At 45.9% G+C, this 18014-nt stretch overlaps 1 protein-coding gene across 3 annotated transcripts in view; it reads right to left on the bottom strand.

The window, feature by feature from the left end:
- Positions 1 to 18014, bottom strand: part of ZFP90 (ZFP90 zinc finger protein) — a 30268-nt gene extending 12254 nt beyond the window's left edge. Inside the window, exons 1-2 of one of the 3 annotated variants that reach the window (XM_050773339.1) lie at positions 17806 to 18014; positions 17455 to 17522 (exon numbers count right to left, since the gene is read on the bottom strand). In XM_050773339.1, coding sequence (XP_050629296.1) covers positions 17455 to 17487 — 33 coding nt within the window. In that variant the 5' untranslated portion in view covers positions 17488 to 17522; positions 17806 to 18014. Of the gene's footprint in view, positions 1 to 17454; positions 17564 to 17805 lie in introns of those variants that run through there. The other 2 variants (XM_050773340.1, XM_050773338.1) reach the window with 2 other exon arrangements.

Raw genomic sequence — 18014 nt, 5'->3', positions numbered from 1 at the left:
AATGCCTGGCACATAGTGGGTGCTTAAAAAAATACTTGCTGAATGAATCAATGAACTAGTCCCTGTCAGCAGGTACTGAGATTATTTCCAGTATTGTGCTATTATAAACATTACTGTAATAAATATTCTTTGTGCAAACATGCTACAATTTCTCCCAGCTCGCTAGCTAAAATTACAATGGCTAGGTCGAGTCTTTCACTGCTTCTTACCCTATTCCAATCACTTCTTCCTCCACCATCCCATGGACACATGGCTGGCTGAGGTGTCCCATGCCTCCCAATCGTCAGTTCTGATGCTTGTGGGCTGATTGTCTAGAATCACTTGGCCTTGTTAAACCATGAGTCACCTGTGACCATGGCCTCCTTGAGCTATGTCCCCCCCACCTTTTTTTTTTTTTTGAGACAGGGTCTCACTCTCTCACCCAGTTTGGAGTCCAGTGGCTCAGTCACAACTCACTGCAGCCTCAACTGCCTGAGCTCAAGTAATCCTCCCACGTTAGCCTCCAGAGTAGCTGGGATTACAGGCAGGTGCCACCATATCTGGCTAATTCCTGGTTAGGCTTCTGTCTCAGAAAGCATATAATAAAGTATGGAACAGACGATTAGTGCAAAAAGACACTGAAAGCAGAACTGAGTTAGCTGGAGCAGTGAGGGAAGGCTTCAGAGGCTTCAGCTTTATTCTGTACCCTTCTCTTGTTTGCTTAGGTATAGCTGAACTGGATTCGCTCAGATTCTTCAAGGGTATCATTCTCTCCTCCCATTTCCCTTAGCTAAATCCATTTCATATTTCAGGTGCTGGTTAGCACATCTCCAGTGAAGTCTCCTGATCCCCAGCTGGAGAGTTAACCTCCCTATCATGTGCTTTAAACCACTCTGCACACCTACCATTATTCAAACAAACCTCCTCATCTATTTAATGCTTGTTTTCCTAGTAAAACGGTACATATTACGAGGGCAGGGATAATACTTTTGGTTGTTTTTTAAATTCTGCACACCATTGTCCAGCAAGTGCCTGACTCACACTATGCCTCTGTTTCCTGAATGAGTTGAGCCTTAAGGAGATGGATGAGATTTGAATTTTTTTTTTTTTTTTTTTTTGGAGACGGAGTCTCGCTCTGTCGCCCAGGCTGGAGTGCAGTGGCCGGATCTCAGCTCACTGCAAGCTCCGCCTCCCGGGTTTACGCCATTCTCCTGCCTCAGCCTCCCGAGTAGCTGGGACTACAGGCGCCTGCCACCTCGCCCGGCTAGTTTTTTTGTATTTTTTAGTAGAGACGGGGTTTCACCGTGTTAGCCAGGATGGTCTCGGCCTCCCAAAGTGCTGGGATTACAGGCTTGAGCCACCGCGCCCGGCCGAGATTTGAATATTAAAGAAGGCAGGCATAGCCCCTTAGTTGTGTGAGGTGCATGACCACATCCACACACCATACTAGCTCCTCTGCCCCATATTCCTGTTCAACACTTGGCTGTGTCCCTGCAGGAACAGGGGAGGGTTGAAACTGGGGCCATTTTTCTGACCGACTAGATACTTACAAGGTGCCTGGCTTTACTATATACATTGTGGCAGACTAAAAATGCAAAAGAAAAACACTGCAGTCCTTGAGTATGGTTCAGTTTATTTTAAAAGCGTTATTTATTAGAGCACAATATGAGATAATACACAGTAAGGTGAGGTGCTGCAGGCACTCAAAGCAGGAAAGACTGGGAGAGGGAGAGAACACTTCAAGGTAGGTTCTGTACCAGGTCCTAAGAGGTAAGTGCCATCTGCACGGAAGAAGAAAATGTGGGAATCCAATCCAGGGACTGGGAAGCTTGAGAAGGGAGGCTGGTCTTGGGAGAGGCATGGCCAGCAAGGATAAAGGCGTTGGACCAGCCATTTTGAGATAAGTGGTGAGAAGTAAAACCTTCTCCCCATTGCCTACTCTACCCTCTAGACATATTGTCTCTTTGGTTTAGTAATAGTCATTGCCCAACCAGGACTCCTTTGCTTAACTGGTTCCTCATATTTAACATATGGCCTCATGGTTTCTTTTGTTTTATTTTGTTTAATAGAGATGGGGTCTCACTATGTTGCCCAGGCTGGTCTGAAACTCCTGGACTCAAGTGATTCTGCCACCTCGGCCTCCTAAAGCGCTGAGATTACAAGTGTGAGCCTCTGAGCCTGGCTGGCCTCCTGGTTTCATTCTGCTTTCCCAAAGATTCTGTACTCAAGGTGAAGAATGTGCTAACCAGCAAGCAAACATCTGCTCCAAGCCGCTCATCATTTCTTGCCTTGACAGGGCAACCACTGGCCTCTGTTCTTTAATTATTAATCCCACTCCCCCTTTTTTTCCCCTGGGCACCATCAGAGTTACATCAAAACACAAATTTGATCATGTTCACAAACCCTTCACTGCAGCCGGGCCGAGTGGCTCACACCTGTAATCCCAGCACTTTGGGAGGCTGAGGCGGGCGGATCACCTGAGGTCAGGAGTTCAAGATCAGCGTGGCCAACATGGCAAAATCCCGTCTCTACTAAAAATACAAAAATTAGCCAGAAGTGGTGACGGGTGCCTGTAATCCCAGCTACTCGGGAGGATAAGGCAGGAGAATCACTTGAACCTGGGAGATGGAGGCTGCAATGAGCTGAGACCATGCCATTGCACTCCAGCCTTGGTGACAGAGCAAGACTCCATCTCAAAAAACAAAAAACAAAAACCACAAACCCTTCACTGCCTCCCACTTTTCCCTATTCCTGTCACCCTCACCCTAGTTCAAGTCACCATTTCTTACCTGGACTACTGATTGCTACAACCTCCTAGTTCATCTCTCCTCTCACTCTTGCCCCACTACCCAAGTCCATTTTCCACATGACAACCAGAGAGATCTTGTTAAAACCTGCCAGACTGCTGGGCATGGTGGCTCACACCTGTGATCCTAGCACTTTGGGAGGCTGAGGTGGGAGGATCACTAGAGGCCAGGAGTTCCAGACCAGCCTGGACAACATAATGAGACCCCATCTCTAAAACAAACAAATTATTTTTTTAATTAGCTGGGCATAGTGGTTTACATCTATGGTCCCAGCTACTTGGAGGACTGAGGCAGGAGGATTGCTTGAGCCCGGGAGTTCAAGGCTACAGTGAGCCACAATGACACCACTTCATTCTAGCCTGGGTGACAGTCAAGACCCTGTCTGAAAGAAAAACAAAACAAAAAAAGAATCTGCCAGATCAAGTCACCTCTGTTTCAAGGCCTCCAAAGGCACCCTGATTCATTCCAAGTAAAGTCAAAGTCTTTACGGCCGCCTATAGGCCCTTCACAATCTGAGTGCCAACTAGCTCCCTGACTTCACCTCAAGCTTCCTCCCCAACGTGCAGCTCTTCCCTGCACCCGACCCATCCTCCTTCTGATTCCTGGAAGACACTAAACCTACCTCCTCCCTGGTGCCTGTGTTCTGCCTGTTCCCTTGACTTGAGCCTCTTCCCGCATGTACGCCCGTGGCTCCCTACTCACTGGCTCCAGCTTTGTTCAAATGTCACTTTATCAGAGCAACCTTCCCTCACCATCCTCCATAAAATAGCACCCCACTCTATTCTCACCGTCTTGTTGTTTTTTTTTTTTTTTTTTTTGAGACGGAGTCTCGCTCTGTCGCCCAGGCTGGAGTGCAGTGGCGCGATCTCGGCTTACTGCAAGCTCCGCCTCCTGGGTTTACGCCATTCTCCTGCCTCAGCCTCCTGAGTAGCTGGGACTACAGGCGCCCGCCACCGCGCCCGGCTAATTTTTTGTATTTTTAGTAGAGACGGGGTTTCACCGTGGTCTCGATCTCCTGACCTTGTGATCCGCCCGCCTCGGCCTCCCAAAGTGCTGGGATTACAGGCGTGAGCCACCGCGCCCGGCTCTCACCGTCTTTTTTCACAGCCTTTGCCACCTGACATGTCATGTTTGTTGACAGTCTATATCCCACAGCAGAATGTAAACCCCAAGAGAGTAGGAATACTATTTATTTTCTTTTTTTTTTTTTTCTTTTTTTTTTTTTTTGAGACGGAGTCTCGCTGTGTCTCCCAGTCTGGAGTGCAGTGGCGTGATCTCGGCTCACTGCAAGCTCTGCCTCCCGGGTTCACGCCATTCTCCGGCCTCAGCCTCCCAAGTAGCTGAGACTACAGGCGCCCGCCACCACGCCCGGCTAGTTTTTTGTATTTTTAGTAGAGACGGGGTTTCACCATGTTAGCCAGGATAGTCTCGATCTCCTGACCTCGTGATCCACCTGCCTCGGCCTCCCAAAGTGCTGGGATTACAGGCTTGAGCCACCGCGCCCGGCCTATTTTCTTTACTGTTGAATCTCCATTGCCTAGAATAGACCTGACATGTAGTAGGTGCTCCACAAATATTTAATACATTTTTCTTTTGAGACAAGGTCTTGCTCTGTTCCCAGGCTGGAGTGCAGTGGTGCAATCATAGCTCACTGCAGCCTTGACCTGCTGGGCCCAGGCAATCTTATCATTTCAACCTCCTAAGCAGCTGGGACCACAGGTGTGTGCCACCATACCTGGCTATTTTTTATTTTTATTTTTGTAGAGATAGGGTTTCTTTATGTTGCCCAGGCTGGTCTTGGACTTATGGGCTCAAGCAATTCTCCTGCATCGGCCTCTCAAAGTGCTGGGATGACAGGTGTTAGCCACTGTGCCTCATCCACAAATATTTAATAAGTATTTGTCTTGAGATGAAAACTTAGATTCCTCAGTGTGAGCTTCAGAGCCCTTCATGGCCTAGTCCCCTGGGGAGCTCCACAGCCCCTACTCTGGCTTCTCCTCCCATCAGACACTAACATTTGGCCGTGCAGAAGAGTTACAGCTCCTTGTAACCAGAACGCTCTTTCACCTCGGCAAGCATTGCTTCAAGCACTCAGGCTTTTTCCTTGGCCTGGCTAAGGCTTACTCTTCACTCTTCACTCTTCACCAAGACTTGGTCAAGTTCTCTCCTCTGCGGCTCCATACATACCCTAGGTCTGGGCTGTGTCCCCCTCCCATCCCAGCAGCTCTCCTCCTTGGGCCTCCATCTAGCACAGCTCATAAGACAATACTACATTCAGGCGTTTTGTTACCCAGTGGTCACTCCCACCAAACTGTGCTTCTAGAGGGTCAAAGACCTTGGCTCAGGCACCTCCAAATTTCCAGAGGCCAGAACCAGTTTGGTACATAATGGACAATCAAAAGTTTGCCAGAGTAAATAGGTAAAATGCACTCTGAGATCCTCGGTGGAAGTTAGTCACTCTGAGTGAGATCGACTTCAGGGCATTCTCATGCTGCAGGTCACACCTTGAACCCTAATAAATGATCCAGTAACACCTTGCAGACAGCTGCTCATCCTTCTTCCAGATATAACAGGACTTCATCATCAACCCCTTTTAAAAATTAACAAAGTGGCTGTAATCCCAACACGTTGGGAGGCTGAGGTAGGTGGATCACGAGGTCAGAAGATTGAGACCATCCTGGCTAACATGGTGAAACTCCGTCTCTAATAAAAATACAATAAAATTAGCTGTGTGTGGTGGCAGGCACCTGTAGTCCCAGATACTCAGGCGGCTGAGGCAGGAGAATGGTGTAAACCCAGGAGGCAGAGCTTGCAGTGAGCGGAGATCACGCCACTGCACTCCAGCCTGGGTGACAGCACGAGACTCCATCTCAAAAAAAAAACCAACCAAAAAAAAAACAAAAAAAACAAAAAACTAACAAAGTTATTAGGAAGTATCACGTATTACAGCCAGGTGCAGTGGCTCACACCTGTAATCCTAGCACTTTGGGAGGCCGAGGCAGGCGGAACACCTGAGGTCAGGAATTCGAGACCAGCCAGCCAACATGGCAAAACCCTGTCTCTAGTAAAAATACAATTAGCTGGGCGTGGTGGCAGGCACCTATAATCCCAGCTACTTGGGAGGCTGAGGCAGGGAGAATTGCTTGAACCCAGGAGGCGAAGGTTGAAGTGAGCCGAGACTGTGCCACTGCACCTCAGCCTGGGCAACAGAGTGAGACTCTGTCTCAAAAAAAAAAAAAAAGAAGTATCACATGTTCCCTTTCCTTATGCTGACATACAAGGATCTTGGCCAACTAGTGGAGCCCAAGGCAAGGAACTAGGAACAGCACATACTAAGTTGAGAAGACTCAATTTCATGGGCTTCTAAAAAGCTCCATAAAGCTCCTAAAAAGCTCCATAATGAATAAATGCATAATATCCTTGAGTAGATCTCACACCTCCTGGAGATCCAATTACCTCATCAATAACACGAGTTCCCTGAACTACAGAAATAGAGTTTTATGAGCAGATGGGGTGAAAGGGCACTTCCAGAAAGGACATGTGCAAATACAGAGTTTGCCCAATTAGAAAACATCACATTTATGGCAATACGGTGTCTCCACTTAAGTACTTAGTGGCCTCTGATGCCAGACCGATCATAGTTTAATAAGCTGATAGCTGACAATGTAACTAACAAATGGTGTACAGACAGAAGAAACATCACTATCAACCTTTGCACACACACAGATTCCTACTGCATCACCATCTGCAGTACTGAAGACTGGAAACCTGGACCTCATCCTTGACTCTTCATTTTTCCTTTATGCCTTGCAGTCACCAAAAGCCTCAGAAATGTCTCCTGAATTCAGTCCCTTGCCTTCATCCTTCAAATCCAGCTGAAATTCCCCCTTGCCAATGACAGCATTAATCCAAGGAAAGGCAATCTAGAGCTACACAGTCTAATATGGCAGCCACTGGCCACATGTAGCTATTCATTGTGTTTTTAAATTAAGGATTTAGATGTTCACCCAATTACAAACCGGTTTTAAATACTGGGAGGAAAAGAAAAAGAGCAAACAAACTTACAAGCCACACTTGCAATGTAGCTAGTCCAAATGGGCATGTGTGATTAAGTAAAATACACACGAGGCCAGGCACAGTGTCTCACACCTATAATCCCAGCACTTTGGGAGGCTGAGGTGGGTGGATCACCTGAGGTCAGGAGTTTGAGACCAGCCTGGCCAACATGGAGAAACCAAGTCTCTACAAAAATACAAAAATTAGCTAGGTGTGGTGGAGCACACCTGTAATCCCAAATACTCAGGAGACTGAGGCAGGAGAATGGCTTGAACCCATAAGGCAGAGGTTACAGTGAGCCAAGATCGTGCCACTGCACTCCAGCCTGGGTGACAGAGTGAGACTCTGTCTCAAATAAATAAATTAAATTAAATACACACTGGATTTCAAAGACTTAGTACCAAGGAAAGAATGTAAAATACCTCATAGTAATTTTAAAGTATTTATTACATATAGAGATGATAATATTCTGGATATATTGTTTTAAATAATATATATTACTAAAATTAATTTCACCTGTTTCTTTTTACATTGTAGCCACTAGAAAACTTAAAATTATACATGGAATCTATATTTCTTTGGGACATCACTGTTCTACATTGTTATACATCTCCACCTCAGGGCATCTTCTTTCTCTCAAATGCTGCCTCCTGTCACACACCCAAGCTTCTGCCACATGGACTCTTTGTCCCAGTAACAACATTCTCTTTTGCGTCTCTTTGCCTTTATACATCCTATTCTGACCATAATGTACTTTCTTCCCTCAGTTCCACAGGGAAAAATTCCTAGTCATCCTTGTAGAACCAGTTCACTGTTCCGTTCCCTCCTGAAGCTTCCCCACATCCTCCGTGCTCCCCATCCCCCTTAAGCATTTGGTCCCCATCTCCATTTCAGAACTGTAGCCATCTAGCTACACTTTTCTCCCTCAAGAATTTCTTAAATTCCTTTTTATTTCAGTATCTCCGACACTGCAAGCAGAGAGTGTCCAGAATCACCTGGGCAGCTTTTCTAAATTGCCCATGCATGGAGGGTCCTGCCCAGCATCTTTTAAAAGCTCTTCAGGTGGTTCATTATCAAAGAGCGACAGTTCAGATTTCTTGAACACTTGCTGCTAGGCAAGCACTGAGCTCAGTCATTTACGTGCACTCTCATCACATTTCCTCACTGAAATGGAGAACCCCAGAGGAAGCAGGCACCACTTCCTGACTGGTTCTGAAGCATGACCCTGGTTAAGAACCATTGCCTGGTACAGGGCAAGCATTCCAAACAAGTCTGCTGAGTGAATGGATACAGAATTTGGGTAATTCTCACTGAAAGAAAATGAGGAGTTGTTTCAAGGATTAAAAAAAAAAATGTGGGTTAGTGAATTAAATTCTTAGATTATAAAAAGTAGAGGCAAAAAGAAAATGATGGCATTAACAGCCAAATCTAAGGCTGGTTCCTCTCAAGCACCAGCCAAACAGAAAAACCTCTGATAAATCGAATAAGAAGAAATTTTTAAAAGATGAACTTGAAGATAGGAGGATAAGGCCAGGCACAGTGGCTCCTGCCTGTAATCCCAGCACTTTGGGAGGCTGAGGCGGGTGAATCACCTGAGGTTGGGAGTTTGAGACCAGTCTGACTAACATGGAGAAACCCCATCTCTACTAAAAATACAAAATTAGCCGGGTGTGGAGGTGCATGCCTGTAATCCCAGCTACTCGGGAGACTGAGGCAGGAGCATTGTTTGAACCCAGAAGGCGGAGGTTGCAGTGAGTTGAGATTGTGCCATTGCACTCCAGCCTAAGCAATAAGAGCAAAACTCCGTCTCAAAAAAAATAAATAAATAAAAATAAAAAAGGATAAACAAAACAGTGAAATACACAAATAGTGTGTTAAGAAATGCAAAATATCTTAACAAAGTGGAAAACTTTTAAATTCTAAACTACCAATGTTGACACAAAAAAGCAGAAACCTTCATAATTGAGGAGGAAATAGAGAAAATTGTTGCCAAACCATCCTATGTATAAAAATTCTGGGTCTAAATGTTTTATAGGTAAATTCTTTCAAAAGACAGAAAAAGGTGAAAAGCAATCTGAATGTTTCTATAAATTAAGGATAAGTATGACACCAAAACCTGTCCAAGAGAGTGCTTTCTCTCTGATGGCTATTTCCCTTAGTAATACAGACATAAAAAAGTGATCAATTGGGCTAGACGCGGTGGCTCACACCTGTAATCCCAGCACTTTGGGAGGCCGAGGCAGGTGGATCACTTGAGGTCAGGAGTTTGAGACCAGCCTGCCCAACATGGTGAAACCCCATCTCTACTAAAAATCAAAACTAGCCGGACGAGGTGGACATGCCTGTAATCCCAGCTACTTGGGAGGCTGAGGCAGGAGCATCGTTTCAACTTAGGAGGTGGAGGTTGCAGTGAGCTGAGATTGCACTCCAGCCTGGGCAACAAGAGCAAAACTCTGTCTCAAAAAAAAAAAAAAAAAAAAAAAGAGAGATCAACTGTATTTTGAAAAACTTATGTATTGTAACCAAGTGAAATTTTTTCCCAGCATTATGTATAAGAGTAAAAATTTCAGAAACAACCTAAATGTTCTGTGAGAAATGGCTAAATAAATTTTGGTACATTCATACAAAGCAATATAATACAGTCATTAAAACTGATTTGATTTTAAACAACAAAAAAAGAATCCTCATAAAACTTAAATGAAATTTAAAATATGCTAAAAATGTTTAAGGGGAAAAACATGCATAACGAGAAAAAGAAATTCATCAGAACAAATACAGAGGTCCTAGGGAAGAGGGATCATAAATGACTTTTTTCTATTAAAAAGTCTAGATTATTAAGCAATTAATACCCAGAATATATACAGAACTCCTAAAAATCCAACAAAAAACCATTCAAAAATGGGCCAGGAACTTGCATAAACATTTCTCCAAAGAAGATATACAAAGATGTTCAAAATCACTAATTATTAGAGAATGCAAATCAAAACTACAATGAGATATCACCTCACACAAGCTAGGATGGCTACTATCAAGACAAAACAGAAAATAACAAGTGTTGGCGGGATGTGGAGAAATTGGAACCCTTTGTGCACTGTCGTTACGAATGTAAAAAGGTACAGCTGCTATGGAAACAGTATGGTGGCTCCAGGAAAAAATTACCATATGACCCTGCAATTTCTCTCTGGGTACACAACCAAAAGAATTGAAAGTAGGGACTCAAAGAGATATTTGTACCCCCACGTTCAACAGTTCAATGCCTCATGTTCATGTTCAGTGCTATAGCAGTATTATTCACAACAGTTAAACATGGAAACAATCCAAGTGTCCATCAACAGATGAATGGATAAGCAAAATGGAATTGTATTTAGCCTTAGAAAGGCTTTTATGTTAGAGCATTGTATTCAGCCTTTAAAAGAAAGAAAATTCTGATATATGCTATGACTTAGATGAATCTTGAAGACATTATAATAAATGAAATAAGCCAGCCACAGAAAGATACATACTGTATGATTCTGGCCAGATGTGGTGGCTCACGCCTGTAATCCCAGCATTTTGGGAGGCTGAGGCGGGCAGATCACTTGAGGTCAGGAGTTCAAGACCAGCCTGGCCAACATGATGAATCCCCGGCTCTACTAAAAACACAAAAATTAGCTGGGCGTGGGGGCGCATGACTGTAGTCCCAGCTGTCAGGAGGCTGAGACAGAACTGCTTGAACCTAGGAGGCTGAGGTTGCAGTGAGCCGAGATTGCGCCACCACACTCCAGCCTGGGTGACAGAGCGAGACTCCGTCTTAATAAAAAACAAAACAAAACAAAACAAAACATACTGTTTGATTCCACTTATATGAGATAGAGTGGTCAAAATCATAGAGATAGGAAGCAAAATGGCAGTTGCAGGGACTGGAAGAAAGAATGAAGGGTTATTGTTTAATGGATTATAGAGTTTTCAGTTTTACAAGATGAAGAGTTTTGAAGATGGATAGTGGTGATGACTGCACTACATATGAATGTATTTAACACCACTGAACTGTATACTTAAAATTAGTTAAGATTGTCTTATGTATATTTTATCAAAATTTTTAAAAATTGAAAAAGATTATATCAAAGCTAAAAAGTCTCTAATATATATGCTCACATATATACTTTATTTATATACTTTATTTATTTATACAGTAAGATATACTTTATTTATTTGAGACAGAGTCTTGCTGCGTCTCCCAGGCTGGAGTGCAGTGGCGCAATCTCGGCTCACTGCAACCTCCACCTCCCGGGCTCAAGCGATTCTCATGTCTCAGCCTCCCAAGTAGCTGGGATTACAGGCGTGTGCCGCCCCACCCAGCTAATTTTTGTATTTTTAGTAGAGATGGGGTTTCACTATGTGGCCCAGGCTGGTCTTGAACTCCTGGGCTCATGCAATTTGCCCGCCTTAGCATCCCAAAGTGCAGGGATTATAGGTGTGAGCCACTGTACCCGGCCATAAGATATACTTTAATAAAAGTAATACAACACGGAAAAGTAAGGAAAATAATCTTATTTTTGAAACAGGTTTTTTTTTTTTTTTTGAGACAGAGTCTTGCTCTGTCGCCCAGGCTGGAGTGCGGTGGCACGATCTTGGCTCACTGAAAGCTCCGACTCCCGGGTTCACGCCATTCTCCTGCCTCAGCCTCCCGAGTAGCTGGGACTACAGGCGCCTGCCACCACGCCCGGCTAATTTTTTTGTATTTTTAGTAGAGACGGAGTTTCACCATCTTGGCCAGGATGGTCTCGATCTCCGGACCTCGTGATCTGCCCGCCTCGGCCTCCCAAAGTGCTGGGATTACAGACGTGAGCCACCACGCCTGGCCTGAAACAGTTCTAAGAGGAACAGGTTTTGACATCCTAACATCCAAAAGACAAATTTTTAAAAACTGTTCAGTGCAAATCATATTATTTCATGTAATCATTTTATCGGAAAATAAAATGGGGTCATTGTGACTGAGAAATATAATTTGTGCTATATTAGGAGCAGAAAGTATAAAATTGCTGCTTCGACTTAAGTGGTTATGAATGATCATGTTACCTCGTGTTTAGTCTGGGCAAGGGGTTGAAGGGAGGAGTCAAATGGCCTTACTCGAAAGGAGCACAAAGCCTGGTACAGAGAAGGCTGGGTAAATGCACCACTCCATTCCATGTAAGAACAGTATTATAATAGGTGTGCATGGGCCGGGCGTGGTGGCTCACACCTGTAATCCCAGCACTTTGGTAGGCCAAGGCGGACAGATCAAGAGGTCAGGAGATTGAGACCATCCTGGCTAACACGGTGAAACTCCTTCTCTACTAAAAATACAAAAAATTAGCTGGCCGTGGTGGCACGTGCCTGTAGTTCCAGCTACTCGGGAGGCTGAGGCAGGAGAATCGCTTGAACCCGGGAGGCAGAGATTGCAGTGAGCTGAAATCACACTACTGCACTCCAGCCTGTGTGACAGAGTGAGACTCCGTCTCAAAAAAAAAAAAAAAAAAAAAAAAAAAAAAAAAAAGGTGTTCACAGGTGTTATGGGCACACAGAGGAGCAGTACCTAACCTTACACAGGGGAAGGTGCAATCTGTGCTAAGGCTTAGAGACCACCTCCTGCTAGCTCAGGTCGAAGCTGAGAAGGGGAACCTCTGGACAGATGGAGCTCAGACATCCTTAACCACAAACATGCTGACCTGATTCAGCAAGTGGTCTGGTTTCCCCTGGTGGCCCCAGGAGCATCTTATCTGAGTTTGGGTGACCTAAGCCAGGTTTTGCTGGGTCTGTTCACCCTGATGATCTATCCAGAGCTTTTGGGATCCAGAGTCAACAGAGACCAGGCTATGACCCCTTCTCCCCATTTCCTCTCTATCAAGGAAATCTCTTCTCTAACATGAAGAGATCTGGTCTCCATATGTAGCATTTTTCTTATAAAACTTCCCTCATTTTTCTTTCTGTGTTTTTTTTTGTTTTTTCTTTTTTTTGAGATGGGATCTCTCTCTGCTGCCCAGGCTGGAGTGCAGTAGTGCAATCATAGCTCACTGTAGCCTCAAACTCCTGAGCTTAAGTGATCCTCCCACCTCAGCCTCCCAAGTGGCTGGCACTATAGGTGTGTGTGCCACTACACCTAGCTTAAAACTTCTCTCATTTCTTATTGTTCTGGTGGCTTCAAATTTAAGAATGGCAAATGCCTTTTTTGTTTCCTAACTAAAAATGTAGTACACGTGTGATGAAAAAAAGGCAAGCCAATGCGGTGGCTCACACCTGTGATCCCAGCATTTTGGGAGGCTGAGGCGGGTGGATCACTTGAGGTCAGGAGTTTGAGACCAGTCTGGCCAACATAGTGAAACCCCATCTCTAGTAAAAATACAAAAAATGAGTTGGGTGTGGTGGCGCACACCTGTAATCCCAGCTACTTGGGAGGCTGAGACAGGAGAATTGCTTGAACCCGGAAGGCAGAGGTTGCAGTGAGACGAGACTGCACTACTGTACTCCAGCCTGGGTGACAGAGCGAAACTCCATCACCCCCCTAAAAAAAGGGGCAGGCCAGACGCAGTGGCGCATGCCTAAAATCTCAGCACTTTGGGAGGCTGAGGCGGGCAGACCACGAGGTCAGGAGATCGAGACCATCCTGGTCAACATGGTGAAACCCCATCTCTACTAAAAACACAAAAATTAGCTGGGCATGGTGGCACATGCCTGTAATCCCAGTTACTCGGGAGGCGGAGACAGGAAAATCGCTTGAACCAGGGAGTTGGAGGTTGCGGTGAGTCAAGACCACGCCACTGCACTCCAGCCTGGCGACGGAGCAAGACTCCATCTCAAAAAAAAAAAAAAAAGAAAAGAAAGAAAAGCAAATGAGGATGCGTAATGTTTACATAGATATTGCTACTAATGATCCTATAGATACATAGCTATATCTATGTAAACATTCTAAATGGGTATCCCGGCTCCTCCATCTCTGCTCCCAGTCCCACCCTGCTTCAGATGGAGCCAGTTCAGGAATTTGCTAACTATGCTCAGGGGAAAGGTCCCACTCATCAAAACACCTCTCCAAAGGAACTATTATCAAATATAATATCAAACTTTTTCTCCTAGGATTCATCATTCATGGCAATCTTTAAAAAAATCTAAGAAGTCGTATTAGTTCCCTGCCCCAAATCATCAGCTCAAGCTACACTGGCCTCTTTGCTACTCCTTGAATACACCAGACACACATCCTGCTGCTAGGCTGTTCCCTCTGCCCAGAGCATTCTTCCTCTAGACATTAACTCCCTCATCTCCTTCAAGTCTGCTCAGATGTCACCATCTCAACAAGGATAAGGCTTATCCTGACCACATCATTTTAAATTGCACCCCTACTACAAAACCCCCACCTCCCCACTCAATCGCCCTTACCTTTCTCTACCTTTTTTCCCTTTTGAGATACTACTGCCTTCTAGGATACCATACAATTTACTTATTTACTGAATTCTTGTCTGCCCTCTTTAGAATGTAAGCTCCTTGAGAGCAGAGTCCTTTCTAATTTTGTTCACTGAAGTATCCCAACTGCCTAGAAAAGTGCCTGACACATCACAGGGCTCGATGACTATCTGGTGAATGAGCAGATGAATAAATGATGAATGAACGAATGAGTTACAAGGCCAAAAAGAACAAGTCCAAACTCCTTCCATTCTCCTCTACCCACTGCCAGCAGCCCATAGCTGATGTTACACAGAACAATGCTTTAACGAACATGCACCCCCCCATCTTCTTGCCTCCCAACTTGCCTGATTCACCAAGTCAATCAACTCTACCCTCTCCCTTCTGTTTTTTAGGTTTTGTTTTGTTTTGTTTTTTGAGATGGAGTCTCACTCTGTCACCCAGGCTGGAAGGCAGTGGCGGGATCTCAGTTCATCGCAAACCCTACCTCCCAGGTTCAAGTGATTCTCCTGCCTCAGCCTCCCTAGTAGCTGGGACTACAGGCGCCCATCATCATGCCTGGGTAATTTTTGTATTTTTAATGAAGACAGAGTTTCACCATGTTGGCCAGGCTGGTCTTGAACTCCTGACCTCAAGTGATCCTCCTGCCTCAGCCTCCCAAAGTACTGGCATTACAGACCCCTTTTGTTTTCACCTGCGTAGACTCTGCTCCTATTCAAAGGTGAAAACTGCACTGACTTCTTCCCACTGGCAGAACGTCCTGGCCCCTCTCTTAACTCCAAGCAGCCTCTGGACCTCTGTAACAACATGTGACACCAGCTCTCTTGTGCTCTACTTCTGCAGGAGACTGTCTGCTCCCACTAAATCAACTTCACAGTTAAGCAGTCACAGGACTCATTACTCATCTTTGCATTCCCCTGAGGGCCATGCTCAGAAAAGGGGAACCACTGCTAAAGGGAAATTTCTGCCTGAAAAGCCCCATTTAGGACCAGTATTCTGTCCGTCCTTCATCCCTGGTTATCATCTGCAGCCTGAGTTAGATAACCCACGTGGACATCATCAGGCCATTCAATGAGAATGCAACTGAGCCAGGGTGTTCGGGAAACATAGCTTTAAAAGTAAAGTTTACAGTGGTCCTTAAAATTCACTGCTCAGAACATGAATCCACTTTCACCACTAAAAAGGTATCCTCCCACTATAGAAAAGACCGGAGTCCCTGATGAGGTGTTAAGTCATCTAATTCTCACAATCCTATGGAGGACACTTTGCATGTAAAAGGGATAATGATCATGATGTGCTCTGGCTCTCCTCAAACCAAGTAACTGTCTGGTTTTAGTATTGTCAGGTGTCTTACTCCTTAAGGCTCATCCCTGTAAAACAGAAACATATAATAAGAAGTAAATATAAATATATTTATTCGAAAAGGCAGGCCGGGCCTGGTGGCTCAAGCCTGTAATCCCAGAACTTTAGGAGGTCAGGAGATCAAGACCAACCGGGCCAACATGGTGAAACACCATCTCTACTAAAAATACAAAAATTAGCTGGGTATGGTGGCATGTGCCTAGCTGTGGTGGCTCACACCTGTAATCCCAACACTTTGAGAGGCTGAAGTGAGCAGATCACTTGAGCTTAGGAGTTCAAGACCAGCCTGGCAAAACCCCATCTTTACAAAAAATACAAAAATTAGGCCAGGTGTGGTGGTTCACACCTGTAATCCCAGCACCTTGGGAGGCTGACGTGGGCAGATCAATTGAGGTCAGGAGTTTGAGACCAGCCTGGCCAACACGGTAAAACCAACTCTACTAAAATACAAAAAAGTTAGCTGGGTGTGGTGGTGCACACCTGTAATCCCAGCTACTAGGGAGGCTGAGGCAGCAGAATCACTTGAACCCAGGAGGTTGAGTTTGCAGTGAGCCGAGATCAAGCCACTGCACTTCAGCCTGGGCAACAGAATGAGACTCTGTCTCAAAAAATAAAATAAAATAAACAAAAAATACAAAAATTAGCCAGGCATGGTGATGTGCACCATGGCAGAGGTTGCAGTGAGCCAAGATCATGCCACTGTACTCCACACTGGGTGACAGAGACCCTGCCTGTCTCACAAAACAAAAAACAAACAAACAACAAAAAAAGCATGATGTATTGTATGCTTAATTTACTATAAACTGCTTTTAAAGGACATTACTAAGTTGCTATTTTTATCTTTTTACTTTTCAATTTTTTGTTTTTTTGCAGAGAAAGAGTCTACGTTGCCCAGGCTGGTCTCAAACTCCTGGGCTTAAACTAAGATCCTACTGCCTCAGCTTCCCAAAGTGCTGGAATTACAGGTGTGAGCCACTGTACCTGGCAACTTGGTATTTTTATTTGGATTGATCTTGATGTCTCACACACCTAACAACTACAGTCTATCATTGTTCCTTAATTCTAAAGAGCGTGTAGATTCAAAGATACAGATATTATCTGGATCTTGGAGTATTTTCACCAATATGTAAATCAATAGATAACCTTAGAGTTGTGATGCTTCTAGAAAATGTCCCCTCTGCCACAAGAATAAATGGGTTCACGAATCAGCCTCGCACTAATTAAGGTGAAAGCTGGACTTCTGCGCGGGGGGGGGAGTGGTATGCTCTATGGCATTTTTGTTAAAGCAGAAAAGGACACAAAATCAGGAGAATCAACCCTGGTTTTGTTTTTGGTTGTTTTTTTATTTTGTTTTTGCCTCCTTGCCCAAGAAAGCCCATCTCCAGCCTCGTCCTAGACATGTTCTAACCAGGCTTCTACGGCCCCTTACGGACACTCTATGGGCCCTGGGTCAGAAGCTGGGGCTCCTCTCTCCTCACTTGCCGACAGTCACTTCCTCCTCTACAGTGTTCCATCCTGTCACCTCACTCTCCATTCCTTATTGACAAGAGTTCAAAAAATTGGCGTGGCATTCAGGACTCTCAAAACTGACACTTCCCAACGCATCCAATCTCAACTCCTCCCATAAGATCACACCACACTGGCCCCCTCTACCCCACGGAGCAGCCTCCCCTTTGGGAATCTAGCTCCCCAAAGCCTGGGGAGCAAGGCTAGGAGGCTCCGATCGAGCCAAGCAAGCAAGGGAGTCGCCAGGAGGAGAACAATGACTGCTCCAAACACCCCCGGGAGATGTGATGGATGGATGGGATGCCCAGGAGGTTAGGAACGCGTTGCTCACCTGGGGCGTGGCCGTCGGAGGCCTCGGGGCCATTCCTGCCTCGCCAGGGCCCGGCTCCGGGGCAGGAGCTGGGGAGAGAGGACAGGGCCCACTCACCCCGCCGCAACACCAACCCCACCCCACTCCGCCCCGCCTCCGCCCCTAAACCACATCTCCAGCGGAGACGGTGGCGAGGACGGCGGAACCAGCCCGGGCCTGCCGCTCCCCATCCCCGAAATGAAAGGCTCGGCGGCCTCCCGGACACCCCCCTCCGGCCACGCCCAGTCCCCTTCGCAGGGTGGTGGGCGAGGCCCGGCTGACACCCGCCAAACCCAGGAGGGGTGCCCCCCAGACCCGCGCACTCGGAATCACCGCCTCTGGGGGGCTCCGGATTTCGCGACCTCCGGCCCACCCAGAGCCTCGGGAAGCTCCTCCCGCCCCCGCCGCAGGCTTGGTTATCTCCAATTCCGATCTGCTGAGGGGCTGCCTAAAGGGGCCTCAGCCGCACCGCGGTCGGACAATGGCCGCAGCGGCAGGGCAGAGCCGGAAGTGCGCCTGCGCACGCGGAGCCTCGCTCCCGC

Source organism: Macaca thibetana, chromosome 20, assembly GCF_024542745.1.
Source record: "Macaca thibetana thibetana isolate TM-01 chromosome 20, ASM2454274v1, whole genome shotgun sequence".
Taxonomy (NCBI): Eukaryota; Metazoa; Chordata; class Mammalia; order Primates; family Cercopithecidae; genus Macaca; species Macaca thibetana.
This window is presented reverse-complemented; position numbering and strand designations above follow the sequence as displayed.